Source organism: Panthera tigris, chromosome C2 (genome assembly GCF_018350195.1).
Source record: "Panthera tigris isolate Pti1 chromosome C2, P.tigris_Pti1_mat1.1, whole genome shotgun sequence".
NCBI classification, from domain to species: Eukaryota; Metazoa; Chordata; class Mammalia; order Carnivora; family Felidae; genus Panthera; species Panthera tigris.
In genome coordinates, this window is record NC_056668.1 from 151488310 (window position 1) to 151504978 (window position 16669).

The 16669-nt window shown below is 47.1% G+C and overlaps 1 protein-coding gene and 1 pseudogene across 7 annotated transcripts in view; one reads left to right on the forward strand and one right to left on the reverse strand.

The window, feature by feature from the left end:
• CTDSPL (CTD small phosphatase like) overlaps window positions 1-16669 on the reverse strand; it is a 120501-nt gene that overhangs the window by 9865 nt on the left and 93967 nt on the right. For all 7 annotated transcript variants that reach the window (XM_042998635.1, XM_042998634.1, XM_042998633.1 and 4 more), the window contains 3 exons: window positions 10699-10800; window positions 4927-4983; window positions 1430-1522 (listed from right to left, as the gene is read on the reverse strand). In XM_042998635.1, coding sequence (XP_042854569.1) covers window positions 1430-1522; window positions 4927-4983; window positions 10699-10800 — 252 coding nt within the window. The remainder of the gene's footprint in view (window positions 1-1429; window positions 1523-4926; window positions 4984-10698; window positions 10801-16669) is intronic.
• On the forward strand, window positions 6822-7510 carry LOC122241969 (annotated as a pseudogene).

Here is a 16669-nt window from a genome sequence, read left to right on the forward strand (position 1 = left end):
TACGGTTCGTCTTGGTGCCATTCGTGGGAAAGAGCGCCCACTGGGGAAGATTATGTCTTCCCCGAGGCCATGCTCTTTTTAGCATGCCAAAGTGAGGCCTAGGTTTTGGATTCCCTTTCTACCGAGCTCATGCCCTAAGGCCTGCCAATGAGTCTGGCAGAACGTTGTGCAGGTGGGGCTCCCTCTCATCTCAGCCGTGACTGAGACATGATTCAAACCAGGAATGCCCCGTCTGGCAAAGCGGTATGTCTGGGCACCTGGGGTCAGAGTCCCCAGCACGCAGAGGAGAAGGGAGCCACCCAGAGCCAGGACATTGTAGGGGGTGGGGAAGGGGAGAGTCCTTGCAGCAGGTCTGGAGATGAGCAGATTGCTAAACTGCGCCCCACAAAGCTCATCTCTGGGGCCACCTCAGAGTCCCCAAGGTGCCCACGGGGACACTGGTGGTGCCACCAACAAATGGAAGGCACTGGCCCCATCAGAGTCAGGATCTGAGGGGTGCTCATGGCAAGGATCTCCTCCGAGGAGTGGGGCCCGCCCTCTCCACCTGAGGCGCAGCACCTCAGCACACCTGTGAAAGGGCAGACATAACCATACGGGGGTGGGGGGGGGTCGTCCTATGCACCTGCTACTTCCTTTAAACAGTGGGGAAGGGCAAAGCAACCACTCTCTTTGGTTAGAGCCAGTGTAGACGCTGGGTCAAAGATTCATACCAAGCTATAAGGCCAAAACATGTGAATTATTTTGTCATCATTAATAATTATGATAATTAAACCCTGAGCACCAGGAGACTTACCACGCGACAGTGCCCGCAGGGCATATAGAGCACAACAGGTGCTCCAGGAACGTTTGCTGAATGAGTCCAGCACGGTGCTCTGCCCTTTACAAGTATTATTTCATTTGGTCCACCCCATGTGGTAGAGGAAATCATCCCCAATTTCTAGAAGAAATGGAGTCAAGACAAGTGAAGTCACTTGTCCGAGATCACATGGCTCACTAGGGCAGTCAGAACCCTCCTCTGGCCCGTGCATGTGGCTGAGTCTTGGACACTTATCCTTCCCCAAACCTGTGTGAGCCAATGGAGGACACAAAGGCTTGAGCCCCTAGCAGGGGTCTGCCAGTCGACAGCCGAGGGGCAGATGCCCTTTGCCAGTTACACGGGACACACTGATTTCCTGGCCGGTGGACATCCAGCTTGAGGCGGCTGCAGGCAGCAACTTCACGGAGCATTTGTTCCAAAGGCTCCCTGTCACCATGGTAATAACCCAGAAGCCTTTCAGGCTGGCGCTGTGCACGTGGCCTGCATCCATCCCATCTGGGGTGGGAAACTGTCACCATGGGAACAGCCTCCCACACCTTAACAGAGGGCTGCCTGGCAGACAGGGGGTCAGGGTGGAGGGGCTGGGGGAGCCCAGCTGGGAGCAGGACGTACCTTGGCCAAGCTGGCAGTAAAGAGCACACACTCAAAGAGCTGGCCCATCCTCTGGAGGAACTCGTCCACATGGGGCCGCTTCAGCACATACACCTGCAACGGCAGCAAACAGCAGGCCGGTCAGTCATGGCAGCTGCTGGGGTGGCCTGGGCCCAACACCCACGTAGGAAGAATTCCTTAAAAGGGAACTGCTTGCTGTCCCCAGCTCTATGGGTGGGGGGGACACCCCAACTGTATGAGGGCTACACAGTCAGATGTGGCACGTTAGGCCACACACACACTCCTCAGACCGGGCTCCCGGTCTGAGTCTGGTGCACCCTCCTCTGAAGAGGGAAAGGGAAGCTGACCGCGGTACTGGGGGGTCTTACGGATTTTCAGAACCAGTAAGTAGAAGGGTTGTGCCGTGTTTGTGCGAAATGGCTCCTTCTCTCGCCCGTGTTTCTCAGTACGTGTTGTGGGTCAGGCCCTATGTGGACACAGGCTACGGCCCAGGGGCCGTCCATTCAGACGTCCAGGCCCGACCCAATGTCTGGCAGCTCTGGGACAAGCGGCCACCTCGTACCCTCGACTGGAACACCTCTCTCGCCAGGAAGGTCTGGGGTGGGAGCGCAGGCCCAGCAAAGAGGCGAGAGGTGCCTTCCCTGTCAGTGTGGGAAGCCATCCACTTGACGCCGCAAAGGTGACTCTACTTGAGCTCGGTACAGAAATAGACTTTGGGGGACGTGACGCCAACCTACTCCCAGGGCCCCATCAGGAGGGGCCTCCAGGCAGAGGGGGGCAAAGAAGAGGCTTTCCTGGAGTGGCTGGGTGGCTCTGTGCTCCTGACTGGGGAACCTGAACAAATCTGAGGAGACCAGGGAAATGGGAGACAAGGCAAAGCTGGTGAGAGAAGATAGGGAAGGTGGGAGGAGGGAAGAACTAATTAAAACTTGAATAAATTCCATGTGAAATTAGCCACTTCCCTAAAATAAATCAAACTTATTAAAATTCAATTCAGCTCATATTCACTGAGCCCCAGCTCTGTGCTCAGCCTGAAGAAGTTACAAAAATGAACAAAACACAGGCCTTGCCCTTGAAGAGCTCACAGTCTAGAGCAGATACAAATAAGAACAAATCAAACTAAGCATGCATATCCAAGTTGTAGTAGAGAGATAAATTAAGGACAATGAACTCCCCTCTCAAGGGGAAGGATCACAGAAGGTAACATCTGGCCTGGGCCTTGCAGGATGAACAAGAGTTCACCAGGCTGGTAAGGACGAGAAGTAAGCTTCCAGGCAGAGGAAGCGGTAGGAGCATGAGACCTGGCCTGAGAATACCTGGGTGTGAGAGCAAGGCCAGAGCCCTTCGTGACCGGCCCTTTAGAGACAGGGGATAGACGAAGTGGCTAAAGAGGAAGTGTGAAAGGCAGGTCAGGGGGAACACATGTGAGGCCGTGAATGGCAGATGTTGCCAGCTGTCTACCCACGGAGTCACAGAGTGGGGACGGGGCTCTGTACCACACAGGGGATGCGTGCATGGCAGAAGAATTCTGCATAGAGCCAGGACTCGGTGGGAAACTTGTGGCCCACTGAAAGACTGGGGTAAGCACGGTCTGTGGCCGAGGGCGGAGTGAAGGGCCAGAGGCCTGGCGGGGGCGCCAGCAGGGCCGTGAGGAGCTGGGAGGCTGGGGGTGGGGCTGGGGCAGGCCCCTACTTTGTCCATGAGGCTCCTCGGTGCCAGGGAACGGGTGCGGCCTGTGGTCCTCAGTCTCCTTGGGAATGCTGCTTGGAAAGCAAGCTTTGCTACACGCAGAGGGCAGGAGACTGATTTGGGAACTCTGGTGTTGGTGCCTCTGGCAGAGAGGAAGGTCCTGGGCCCGGATGCCGGCGTCCAGGCCCGCGTCCGCGTGCAAGTAACCGAGAATAGGCCCATCGGGACCTGCACAGCCTATCCTGGATTACTTGAACGAGGCCACGGCCTTCGCCAGGGCCTTGGTCCTCCTCTTGGCGCCTGTGGCTTCATTCCCTCAGGAGAGAGGGTTTCTGATCCCACCCCTGGGACCCTGGAGTATCTATCGCCATATGAATCACAGTACAGTCTGGAGGGAGGCTGGGGGAGCCGGGGTGGCTCCTTTGAGAGTGGGCTGGCCGTCGCAGGTCAGGCCCTGAGGGTCATGCTCACAGTTGCAAGGTAAGAAGGAAGGATTAATTTCTCTCCTAATTCCTGCCATGCCAGCGGGCAGCCTCTCCTTTGTCTCGTTATTTTGTAGCAGAAGCCAAGGTACTAAATGAAGCCTTAACTGCTTCTCAGATGCTGAGTTAATTCAGTTGATGCTTTTGCAAATGTTAAATGCCCAAGTGCCTGTCTTTCGGCTCCCTGCTGGCTTTTAAAAGCATGACATGTGGAGACACTGGCAATAAAGCTGCCTTTCCAAGGGCCAGCTTCCTGGCAAGACCTCCTGCCTGGGAAGGGAAGGGACCAGCGTATCAGGAAAAGAGCCATGGGCCAGGAGGCAAAAGACTGGAAGTCTCATTTTAATTCTTTCCATGATGTGACCTTGAACCAACCCTTTCTCTGGCCGAGCCTCAGTTTCCCCATCTGGACAACGACACGGTCGGACCAGCTGATTTCCAAGACATCAACTCTGACACCCTGTCCTCAAGGGCCAAGGAAACTACTGGTGTTGTTAAGGAAAGACATCCTGTTATGGCTCAAGCACCAAGAGAGATTTTCCTTCCTGAGATATAAACACAATCAGGCCAGAGACTCTCCCTTTCAGACCCTGGGCCGACAAGAAGAGGGTCACACCATCCCCGTGGAAAACCTTACAAATTGCCCCTACTCCTCAACTTCCAAGGCTAGGAGTTTTCCCACAGTGTTCCAGTACGTTCATAAATGAAGCTATTCCTGGAGAAGCTTCATGCAGATAAGGGGAAAAAACCCATCAGAACAAAGATGCGTGCCAATTAACTAGGGCATCTTTATTCAAAGTTGTCTCCTGATCCAAAAACACACATCCTTTTGGTTGGGATTTTTGCGAAAGATCCGCTGGAGAACATGATGTAGGAGTGACAAGATCAGTCTGGAGTGGCAGGTATTGGAAATTGACATCTCTTCCCAACATCCCACCATAAGTGGGTACTTGCGGCATTTTCCTTTTGCCTGCTAGGAGAGTAGCCGAAAGCCATTACATGAGGAAGTTAATTAGACCATCAAGCTAGGCCAGTGGGGGATATGGAAACTTCTAAAAGTCTGAATCAAATCAAAGAACTATTCTAACTTGCAATCACATCTACTATCTACAAATGGATTATAGTTTCCCTTATACACTCACTATAAAGTAAATGCATCGGTGAAAAAAAGAAAGCAGGAAATCACTGTATTTATTTTACAAAGCTTGCTCCCTTTTGAGTCAGTAATAAAAGTGTTGATGAAATGGGAATTTAGAATTAAGTTCATAGGAAACGTAATTACCAAAAAATGCTAATTGCAGCTCCGATTCAGCTTTGATTTCTTACCTGATGTATAGTTCCATCGATTTCAACCGGAACAATAAAATCAGCATTACTAATGGGCTAGAGAGAAAAGAAATTATAATTAATATATCCGAAAGAACAAAATAAAATTGGAAACTTTAGAAAGAATAAGGTTTGCCTGGACCAATGTTTTTATTATTGGAAAAAACAGCTAAACATATTTTTTTTAATGTTTATTTATTTTTGAGAGAGGCAGAGAGAGAGCGAGCAAGCAGGCATGAGCGGGAGAGGAGCAGAGAGAGGGAGACACAGAATTTGAAGCAGGCTTCAGGCTCTGAGCTGTCAGCACAGAGCCCAACGTGGGGCTTGAACCCATGACCCGTGAGATCATGACCTGAACCGAAGTTGGACACTTAACCGACAGCCACCCAGCTGTCCCTGGAAAAAAGTTTTAGGTGAAGGATGTTGAAGTATGCTTTGATTCCTTAAAATAAGCACAAGCAGGAAAGCACATTTTTTTCTGTTCTGAATATCGTTAAACTTTCAGCATCTCGGTCCAACCTCTGTATCATCTCCCTGGCCTAAACAACAAAGGTAGAGCAGCCTGGCCAGAGAATGGGGCTCCTAAGAAACTCCAGTTCTCGCCTAGAGCCCTGCCACATGGTGTGGAACCAGTACTGGCCACCAGGGGGAGGAGGTGAGAGCCCAGTGGTCCCAGAGGACTTGCGACTTGGGGGGAAACTGATTTGTATTGGACCCACGGATGTAAGCTGCCCTGTGATGGGCTGCTGGGCAGGAGATGCTGAGCACAGGACACAAAGCAGGGCCACAGACGTGAGGTGAAATCAGAGGTCACAGGCCACGGCCTCGGCTCCTTTCCCTCTGGACCTTCGTTTCTCCTCTCTTCCACAGCTGCGGTAATGGGTCTGATGTGTGCCCATGGCTCCATCTGGTCCTGAGCAGCAGTGATTTCCGCCTTGCCTGGCACCGTCTCCTGCCCTGGGCAGTGGGGAGAGCCGGCCCACCCTGGATTGCTCTGTTCTAAGTAACACAATACCCAGCACAGCCACAAACTTAAGCCTATTTAAAGTAACTCTTTGACAATACTAATGATACTTAAAATGCAAACATGATTATTTCGGCAGTCCTCGTGTGAATCAATACCAGGTTTAACATGAAGTTCTAAATGGAAGTCCACAAATGAGGTAGCAACTACTCCAATGAACAGGCCCAAGAGACTCAGAACACAAACCCCTGGGACAAATAGGAGGAGACAGCAGGTGTGCGGTGGCTATTGGGCAGGGGTGCGGACAGGGGTGTGCAGGGCAGAGTCTCTGGTCAGAATCTGAACTGGGGTCTGCTTTTATTAAGCCCATCATCATACACACATGCAATGTTCTTTGCTAAGTAAACAGAAAATACTAGAACACAGAACCATTGCTAAGCACTCAATAGAGTACCTGAAGCTTAAGATTACAGTTTATTCACTCTTGCGGTTGGAAGGCCAAGGATGAGTTCAGTATTTTATAATTCCACGACAAAATACAAAATCATGAAGGAAGAAACTCTAACAAGGCATTATTAGATTGCAAAATCATATTCCATAGAGTATATTAAAAGAGAACAACCATTCCCCAGCTCAAATCAAGCCTCAGCCTCGGTTTCTTCTTACGTGCTATGTAAAGGAGGCCATGCCAAGCCATGGTTCTTAACCTGGGTCTAAGAGCCTCTGTGTGAAACAGTTGTAGGTTTACAGTTGTATGATCTCAAGAGAGGTCACAGCTTTCAGATTCTCCAAGGCCTCTGAAATGCCCCAGAACATTAAAAACTGTACAATAAAGGCAGTTGCCAGAGGGAAGGTGGGTGGAAGGATGGGTGAAATAGATCAAGGAGATTCAGAGCACACATACCTGGCCTTTGGCTTCCTGAGCAGCGCCATGGCAGTGGGCAAGAATAAGCACCTTGTGAAAGGTGGCAAAAAGGCAGCCACGAAGAAAGTGGTCGAACCATTTTCTAAGAAAGATTGGTAGGATGTGAAAGCACCAGCTACATTTAATATAAGAAATCCTGGAAAAACAGTAGTCACGAGGACTCAAGGAACCGAAACTGCATCTGATGGCCTCAAGGGTCGTGTTTTTGAAGTGAGCCCTGCTCATCTGCGGAAGGATGAAGTTGCATTTAGAAAATTCAACCTAATTACTGAGGACGTTCAGGGCAAAAACTGCCTAACATCCATGGCATGGATCTTTCCCATGACAAAGTGTGCTCCATGGTCAAAAAACGGCAGACTATGATTGAAACTCATATTGATGTCAAGACTACTGATGGTTACTTGCTTTGTCTGTTTTGTGTTGGTTTTGCTATTTAAAAAAAAAAAAAAAAGCAACAATCAGATTCAGAAGATCTCTTACACTCAGCACCAATAGGTCCGCTGAGTTCAGAAAAAGATGGTGGAAATCATGACCCGAGAGGTGCAAATGATTTGAAAGAACTGGTCAATAAATTGATTCCGGACAGCATCGGAAAAGACACAGAAAAGGCTTGTCAGTCTATTTATCCACCCCGTGATGTCTTCATTAGAAAACTAAAAATGCTGGGGCACCTGGGTGGCTCAGTCGGTTAAGTGTCTGACTTCAGCTCGGGTCATGATCTCAGGTTTGTGAATTCGGGCCCCGAGTCGGGCTCTGCGCTGACAGCTCGGAGCCCGGAGACTGCTTCCGATTCTGTATCTCCCTCTCTCTGCAACCCTTCCCTTGTTCGCACTCTCTCTCTCTCAAAACTAAATATTAAAAAAATTAAAAAAAAAAAAAGAAAAGAAAAGTAAAAAGGCCGAAGAAGCCCAGGTTTGAATTGGAAAAGCTCATGAAGCTTCATGGTTTGAAGGTGGTAGTTCTGGAAAAGTTACTGGGGATGAGACCGGTGCTAACGCTGAATGAGCTGATGGGTAAGAGCCTGTAAGAATCTGTTTAAAATTCAGACATTTAATGGTGACAAATAAAAAATCTCCTTTGTGATGAAAAAGAAAGAGTACATGTATCTTGATGAGCACTGAGAAACGTATAGAATTGTTGAATCACTGTGTCGTGTACCTGAAACTAATATAACTCTGTATGTTAAGTATATTTGAATAGCGCCCCCCCCCCCCCCCCGCCCCTACAATAAAGGATATTCTGCTTGCAAATATAGGCAAGCCAGGGAGGGAAGAAATGAAGAGACGCTGTTCACATCAGCTTCTGTATAATGCTCTTTGAGCAGGCCTTGGAGACAGCAGGGGCTGTTAAGGTCCTGCCTTTGGAGTCAGGAACCCTCCATAGCTTCGGGCAGTCTGGTCAGCATTGCCCACACTCCCAGAGCCTGGGATGAAGCTGTCCAGGCTGAAATGGCAAATAACCCCTGCTCCAAAGGGCTTTCCTCCAGAGCCCTTTGAAAAGTCCTGAGCAACTTGCCCACAGGGGAGAAAAGGCTTCCAGTGCTGTTCAGAGCTGAGCTGGGACATAAGGTCATGGCAACCAGGGGACCAATCCCGGAAGGGCCCTCAGGGTGCTGGGGAATGAGGTGGTACCTCCAGGCCCCAGTGGCCTGTCTCACTGCTAGAGTACGTGTGTTTCCTTCTCTACTCTCCCAAAGGACTCACAGACAACCGCCTGGCCTTGTCCTATCAAGGAAGGCTTCTGTTTAGCGAGAAGCAGGCATAAGGAAGGATGTTTCTGACAGAAAGTTCTTCAGGCAAATTTGATGGCTCTTCCAACGTCCCCTGCAATGGTCAAGGAATGACTGGTTCACGTGAGACACCCCCCACGCCCCCCAACCATGGAGGGTGCCTTCATATCTCTCTGCAAAGTAAGGGGTGTCACAGGTTGGGGTACAAGGAGGAATGGGATCAAACTGGCCAGTGATAGTGGAGCAGCTCATCTCCAGAAGTACCCCGAGAAAAATAGGACCAGGACCCTACTTCTTCCTTCCAACACACAGATACCCTATTTTTAAGCTTTTTTCATCATTTGCCTCTATCTATCCATCTATCTTCCTTCCTTCCTTCCTCCCTTCCTTCCTTCTTTTCTTTTTCTTTCTTTCTTTCTTTCTTTCTTTCTTTCTTTCTTTCTTTCTTTCTTTTCTTTCTTTCTTTCTTTTTCTTTCTTTCTTTCTTTCTTTCTTTCTTTCTTTCTTTCTCTCCCTCTTCTTTCTTTCTTTCTTTTTCTTTCTTTCTTTTTCTCTCTCTCTCCCTCCCTCCTTTCTTTCTCTTTCTCTCTCCCTCCCTCTTTTCTTTTTCTTTTTCTCTTTCTTTCTTTCTTTTCTTTCTTTCTTTTTCGTCCTTCTTTCTCTCTCTCTCTCCCTCCCTCCTCTCTCTCTCCCTTCCTCCCTTCTTTCTTTCTTTCTTTCTTTCTTTCTTTCTTTCTTTCTTTCTTTCTTCCTTTCTTTTTCTTTCAGTAGGCTTTACACTGGGCTTGAACTCACAACCCTAAAATCAAGACATGAGCTGAGACCAAGAGTTGTATGCTTAACTAACTGAGCCACCCAGGCACCCCTCATCATTTGCCTCCTTAAAAAAAATTTTTTTTTGATGTTTATTTATTTTTGAGAGAGAGAGAGTGACAGAGTACAAGCAGGGGAGGGGCAGAGAGAGGGAGACACAGAATCTGAAGCAGGCTCTAGGCTCTGAGCTCTCAGCACAGAGCCTGACGTGGGGCTCGAACTCACAAACCGGGAGATCGTGACCTGAGCTGAAGTCAGACGCTTAGCCTACTGAGCTATCCAGGTGCCATGCCATCTGCCTCTTTAAAAAATTTTTTAAATTTATTATCAAGAGACAGAGAGACACAGAGTGTGAGCAGGGGAGGGGCAGAGAGAGGGGGAGACACAGAATCCGAAGCAGGCCCCAGGCCCTGAGCTGTCACCACAGAGCCCGACACGGGGCTCGAACCCACAAACCACGAGATCATGACCCGAGCCGAAGTCGGTCGCCTGACCGACTGAGCCACCCAGGCGCCCCTCATTTGCCTCTTTTAAAAAACCTGTCTCATTTCAAAAAATGGAGAGATGGTTCATGAAGTCATTTCTGAATAGCGTAGCCACAGCCATTTCCCCACGGAGGCCCTTTGGTAATTCATAACTTGTGCTGCCATTCTGGCAGGGAGGGGATGGAGTGAGGAACGAGGCAGACACGAGACAAGACTGTCTGATACTCCCTGTGACATCGCTGCAGCCCCGCCCCCTTCAGGAGGGAAGTCACACGGTGGACGGTGGACGGATCCTCATTCAGCTATGAAGCTTGTAAAAAAAAAAAAAAAAAAAGCCCAGCTACCTCCTGTCACGAAAAAGCTCAAAACAAATGGCTGAATCTGCTCGGAGGCCGTAACTCTGGAAGTCTTCTTCAGAGTTGGACATCTTTCAAAAATTGGTCTGGGGAAACTCCCAAGACAGCAGGTTGCTTGACAGTTTTAACAGTGCCTCCCCTGCCCCTTCCAATAAGACATACAGCACTCTAGCTACCTTCACAAACACACGGTGGTGCCCTGGGGCGCTGGCACGTTGATGGCCTTTTGCCATCCGAGAAGTATTTCTGCAGGGGTTGGAGGGTCGGGAAACTCAAACCTCATAGGTAAGAATGGGGTCTCAGTGACACCGGCAGCCCAGCATTTCCCACCAAACTAAGCAGGTAGTATTCAACTCCTCGAGTTAATGTTCACGGAGGTAATAAGCAACTATTACTGGGATTTCTTCATGAACAGTGATGTCATCCTTTCTATTTCTCCTTTTTCGATACACCGTGACCAAAATCACAAAGGTTATGGATTGCTTTTTATGTTGATTTACCTTAAATGAACTGTGCACCAATGTTTCATCTAAATCAATGACCACACATTTCTTTCCATAGTCAAGCACCGTCGCCTCTGGAAGGAGGTATTTAGCTGGTGGCTAAAGTGAAAAAAAAAAAATCAGTATTATTACCTTTATGTAGAAGACGTACCAACCAATCAATCCCCTTATCGCCGTATCATGTTGTCAGCGAGGTTATAAATGAGATCAGACATGTAAATGCCTGATTAAGCACATCATGGGATGTTATTAAAAACAGTAGGACTACGTAGTTTACAACTGAAGTTTTAATAAATAATGTGCCCTTATCTGAATGGCTATTGGAGGGCCTCAGTTTTGGAACCAGACAAGTCAGGGTGTGAGTATCAGATCTGTCTCTTCTTGGCTGTAAATTGGGATAGTACTACCTGCCATGGAAGGCTGTTGCTCTCAGCTGTAACTGTGGTAAAATGCCCAGTGTTCTGCCTGGTATATACATGGTGGCTAGTTATTATTAAAATGGGCTACACAAAATAAATACTCAATTATATTAGCTATTCTAACTATGCGGGCCCATTTCCTGGGGATCGTTTTTGTCTGAAGTTCCCTGTGGTATAGAAGTACATTTTACAGCTATACTGGAACCACAGTGGTTTTTTGCTGGTTTGTTTTAACGACCACAATTTTCAGAAACTTGAAGAGGACCTATGGATCCACGAGCAAAGCACAATCCAAACGGACTTCCAATACTAGAAAACAGAAATAAAAGTGGTCCAGGTACAGGGTCCTGACTTGTGTCCACCCCACTGCAGTACTGAGTGAAGGTAGCACTTACCCCTTGGATCCTCAGTCTCTGGAGGTTATACTTTAATCCACATGGTGTTTGTGGATCAGAAAACCTATTTATGTCTTTGTAGTAGCTGACTCTAATCTTGTGGTAAAGAGGTTGTAAAGAGTTAATAAGCTGCTGGATATCGGCAGCCAAAGTCATTCGTGATTTAGAGTTTTATTTCTTTGGGTTTTGCCTCATTCTAGAAGTGATTCCAAGTACTTCAGTTTACTTTGTGGCATATTCCGTACCCAATGTTAACTAGCTAATTTTCTCTCCTGGAAGAAGGTCAAACTCTGTTCAACATTTAATGCAAAACAAAACACACACAAAAAAACTGTGTCCCTAGCCACTGAAGAACAGAAAATTTAGCTTATCAAAACAAACCCCAAAACAAAACAAGAAAAAAATGAAATCAAGAAGTATTCCCTTTTGAATGGATTATCTCCTTTTTTGGAGGAGGGGAGACGGGAGGTTACAGTGAATATTAGTCAAGATCCAGGGTTAATTTTGGACTTTAGCTGGTTCCGTAGTGAACGGAACACAGGAAGTCAACCGGGTAGGTAAATTTGCAAGCGTGACGATCAACTGGTCTAGGGCTGAGTGGTGATTCTAATTCGATAGGGGCTCTCTCCAGTGGGTGTTTCCTCCTGTCCAACATCATCTAGAAGAAGAAGCCTTCACGTCCTCCCAACTCCCTTGGCTCTAATTAAAGTTCACCAAGCAGTATTCCCTCCCCAGTACTCCCAGTAGCACCGGGAGGAGATGCACCTTGGACATGGGACATGGGATTCAGGGTCCTAAAAAGGATTCTGTCTTTCACTATAAATCAGCAAGCAAGCAGGGTGCTAGAAACACTACAATAAACTCGCAAGAAGAAGTTTTGTATTCAGTGTTTTAAAAAGGCAGAATATGGTGAGCTCTGTAAGTGAACATAATAAAGAGGGTTTGAGCTATTTCTGTTGTTTGGGCCATAGCAGAAAGCATGCTTGTGACCAGAATAAAATTTAATTTCTTATCACACGATTATGTAATAAAAACACATTCTCATTGTAAAGAATACAGGCACGCAAGAGACAACTATTTCCTTTTCCCTGCTCCGCATTCCTCTCCCGGGTGCCCCTCTTTTCAGTTCGGTGCATGTCTGTCCAGTCTCTATGCATTCATATACTAAAACAACATTTAAACTTTATGTAATTGCTCGCCTGGGAAATAAGGCTCTAGGGATGCAGATCTGAAAACGTCAAAGATCTGCCAAAAGCGGCTCAGTTATTTTCCGGACCTGAGAATAAAAATTACTTTCTGAGCATATTTAACCCACACTTTGCAAGCACTCTCTGAGTTAACAGGACAGAAAAGACCTCAGGTACTACTGGAAGAGAGAAGAGGGAGAAGAGAGAGAAGAGGGAGAAGGGTGAGACTCCTCATAAGTAAGCTACTGATTTAGCATTTGTGCTGCAGAGAACAAGGCGGGGCTGGGGACAATGGGTAAGGAGGGTTCCATGAACCCTCAGCCCCGCTTCCTGAACACACACAGCTTCTCTGAGAGCTTGGCTTTAGATTAATGCAAATTCCTTGGACCACTGGTAAAAATTCTTCTGGACAGCTGTGTCCTTGGCACACGCAAGGACACTATATAATTGCAATAGTGCTTTGTTACTTCAATTGATCTGTTCAGGTGATGCTTGAATTATTAACTAAAAACGTCCTGGGGCAAATTTTCTCCCAGGCCATCAAAAAACTGGAGAACAAGAGAGACACCGGTTACATCAAGAAGAGCCTTTTCATACAAACCAAGTCTTGCTCCAAAGTACACGGAGGACACTGCCAGGGGGACGGAGAGGGTGAGGGTAGGGAGCCAAAATGTGGGGGGGGGGGCGGGGGGGGAAGGAATCTTGGTTTGCCCTCTAAGATTTAGGAAGGGCATTCATTCCAGTTCTCTTCCTGGGAGAAGATCTGGAATTTTCCAACTTCGGTAGTGAACTGGCAGCCATGAATAGTTAACTCTCAGGTTCCCGGGGCACCCATCCCACTTACCCTCACAGGTCTTAGAGGCGGAAACGTTCTTGGCACACTAGATTGGGGTTTCTGCACATAAGAGTCCCAGGCCCACAGTCTGCGCACTGTGCTCCCCAAGCCTCAGAGCTGAGGGCAGAGATCTCAGGGCTTCTGCGGGAGGAGGCGAAGGAAACTCTAGACCATTTTTAATCACAATCGTTGTTCTGCCGATAGGTTCTCCATAAGGTTCGGTGGGAAAAAAGTATACTACTGTTTACTAACAGGCTTAGGCACACAGAGCAGAAATGTAATTGCTAGAAAACTCATTTCTCCTCCTATTCTCCTCTCGCACCGTCGTGACTCAGCTACGCTGTCAACCTTGCACCGTGAGCATCGAGAGTGAGATTCCTCCAAGAGCAACAATGGGAGGAATCGGGTCACAGCCCCAGTCACATTCCGCATTCCTTGCTGGGGCCAAAGCACTTGAACTCTCACCTTCAGCCAAGGCCACCCAAACTTCAGGGGATTCTAAAGCTGGCCCTCTGCTTCTTTCCCTTATCCTTTACTACCTGACTTTTATTACTGGATAGCCCACGAGGCTTCCAATAAGATGTGTGGAGGGCCCCAAATCCCAGCTGACGGCTGGGCAACAAACGTTATTAAGTGGAATGTTGTAACATCAAGTCCAGATAAAAATGTCATTTTCAACAGGTGTACAAAAGATGGATTAATCAATAAATAGCGTCGAGACGTGTGACTTGCCACTCGGAAAAGGCAATAAAGCCGGATCACTACTTAACGCCTTACACCAACGTGAATTCCAGATGGATCACAGATTTAAGTGTAGAGATAAAACCATTAAAACGCTAGGAGAAAATATGGGTCACGGTCACAGAGTGGGGAGATCTTTCTAAGTGTGACATAAAAAACCAGGAGCCATAAGGGATAAGATTAAAACATTCGCCTGTATAAAATTAAACTTCTTTGTGGCCAAGATGATTATAAACAAGGCCAAAAGATATACCATAAATTGGGGGGGAAGTCCTAATTTCCTTGAAATTAAAAAGATAACAGTATAAACTCTAAAAGGAATGAATAGGGAGGCAGAAAGACATATGGACAATAAACCCGTGAAAAGATGTTCATACTCATTCATAAAGAAATGCAAATCAAAGCAATGAATTGATACACTATTCTTTACTCACAGATCAGCAAAAATTAAATATTTGATTATTGTCATTTCTGATAAGGGAATGGGCAATCCCACACACTCCTGGTGGGAATGTAAGTCAGGCTTTCAGAGGACAATTTGGCTTTAATCTACCCAAGATGTAAGTTATATCCTGATCACAACAGATACTATAACTCAAGTCCATAAACATACATGCACAGCAATATTCCCAAGAGAAGTATTAGTAATAGTTGAGAAGTAGAAACAAAGTAAACGCCATCAAGGACGAGTAAAACAATGAGGCAGATCACTATGCACCGATATTTGGAAAGATGTTCAAAGTATATTGTTTAAAGCAAAAAAATACCTTGCAAAATTCTCATTTGTGTGGCTATGGTTGTGTTTATTTAGAAAATTTCTGGAAGGATACATAACAAATATTAAAAGTGATTATTTCAGGGATTAGGACCGTGTTGGGAGATTTTTTCTTCTTTCTGCTTTATTCTTACAGTATTTTTTACAACTATGAGCTTGAATTATTGCTTAGCAAAAACTCAAAAGACCAAAGCTGCACACATTGAGAGAGTAGCATGACAATGAAATAAGAGGGGCATGGTGGGGAGCAGAGATGTGGGGGTGGGGGTGGGGTTGGGGGGGGAGTGGGCTCCAGCCAGAACTATACTGGGCACCCACAGGCTCAGGGGTACCTTTCACCTTCAGGGCCTGGAAACAGCTTTCAAGAGGCTGTAGGCCCTGGTTTGGGATTAGCACAAGCCTGGATTTCTGGCCCTACAGTACGGCACCCCAAGCTCACAGGGGCTCCCAGCACCCACCAGGTCCCCTGTGATCCAGAAAGGGCACGGCTATTTCATTTATGTGACTTGTGGCCTTGCCATGTGCGTACAGATTCTGCAGGGGATCCCAAGTCTCGAATCCTGGGGCTGAACTGGACTCCAGATGGACTTGGGCTCAGTCGTGCATACCCATCGGTAGACTGCTTTTCTGGAAGCTCTCACTCAATGATGCAAGTTACTTGAGCTAGGCTTTGTTTTTCTGCAAGATATTTCAGAGATTCACGAGGCCTGACCTAGACTCTTATTTGTAGGAAGGAGCCAGCAGTGTATTGATCTAACACCGCACTAAATTATATAAGGGATATTTTTCCCCTTGGCTATTTCATTCTGGGATTCTAGAATGTGTTGAGATTTGTGGGGGAAGGGTCATTTTCCTCAGCAGAGTCTTACCCTGACAAATGCTTGGTTTGGCACTTAATGAACTTTGAGAAAAACCAGTGCTATGGGAGTATCACAGGTAGGGGGAGAGGTGGCACCTGTCATCTATTTCATGTAGGTATCTTGTAGGAAGAAATGTATGAAATTACTTTGCATAACGGTGAAAAGGAGACCTCTGGTAACAATCCCACTGGGTATCCTACTCAAATACCAGATGAGAAGCCCTGCTGCCTGATCAATCTTTTTGAATAAAGTCGGTCTTCCTGACAAAGCCTGACTTCCAGGCATGCTGGTGAAGTCAGAACTACTCCACAAACCCTTGAAACTTGTTAATCAATGGAGAGTTAAAGTCCTGAGAAAAATGGAATTATCAAAAAATTAGGGGGCAATTTATTATTTTATAAGTGACACTCATTACCAAATTTGGAGTCAACCTGTACTAATGAAATCCATTCTTCTCTGTGAGATAAAAAAGTCCAAGGAAAGTTAGATGCACAGATGTGAATCAAACAATCTGAATCAGAGACTCTTTAGGGATTAAAGTATCAATTTATGGACATCTTTTAAAATCTAAATCCTTCCCTAAGGACACAGGACTGTTTAAAAGGTCTGTTGGATACGGACATCTCTGGCGCAAGTCTCTTTGGAGAGTCGGTCACTGGTGTGTTTCTTGCCGGCTTAGCCTCAGGCTAAATGGCTCTTGCTGTCAGAGCAGGAGGAAGAGCAGGGACAGTGGGGACAGTGGATGTCTGAGGGGTG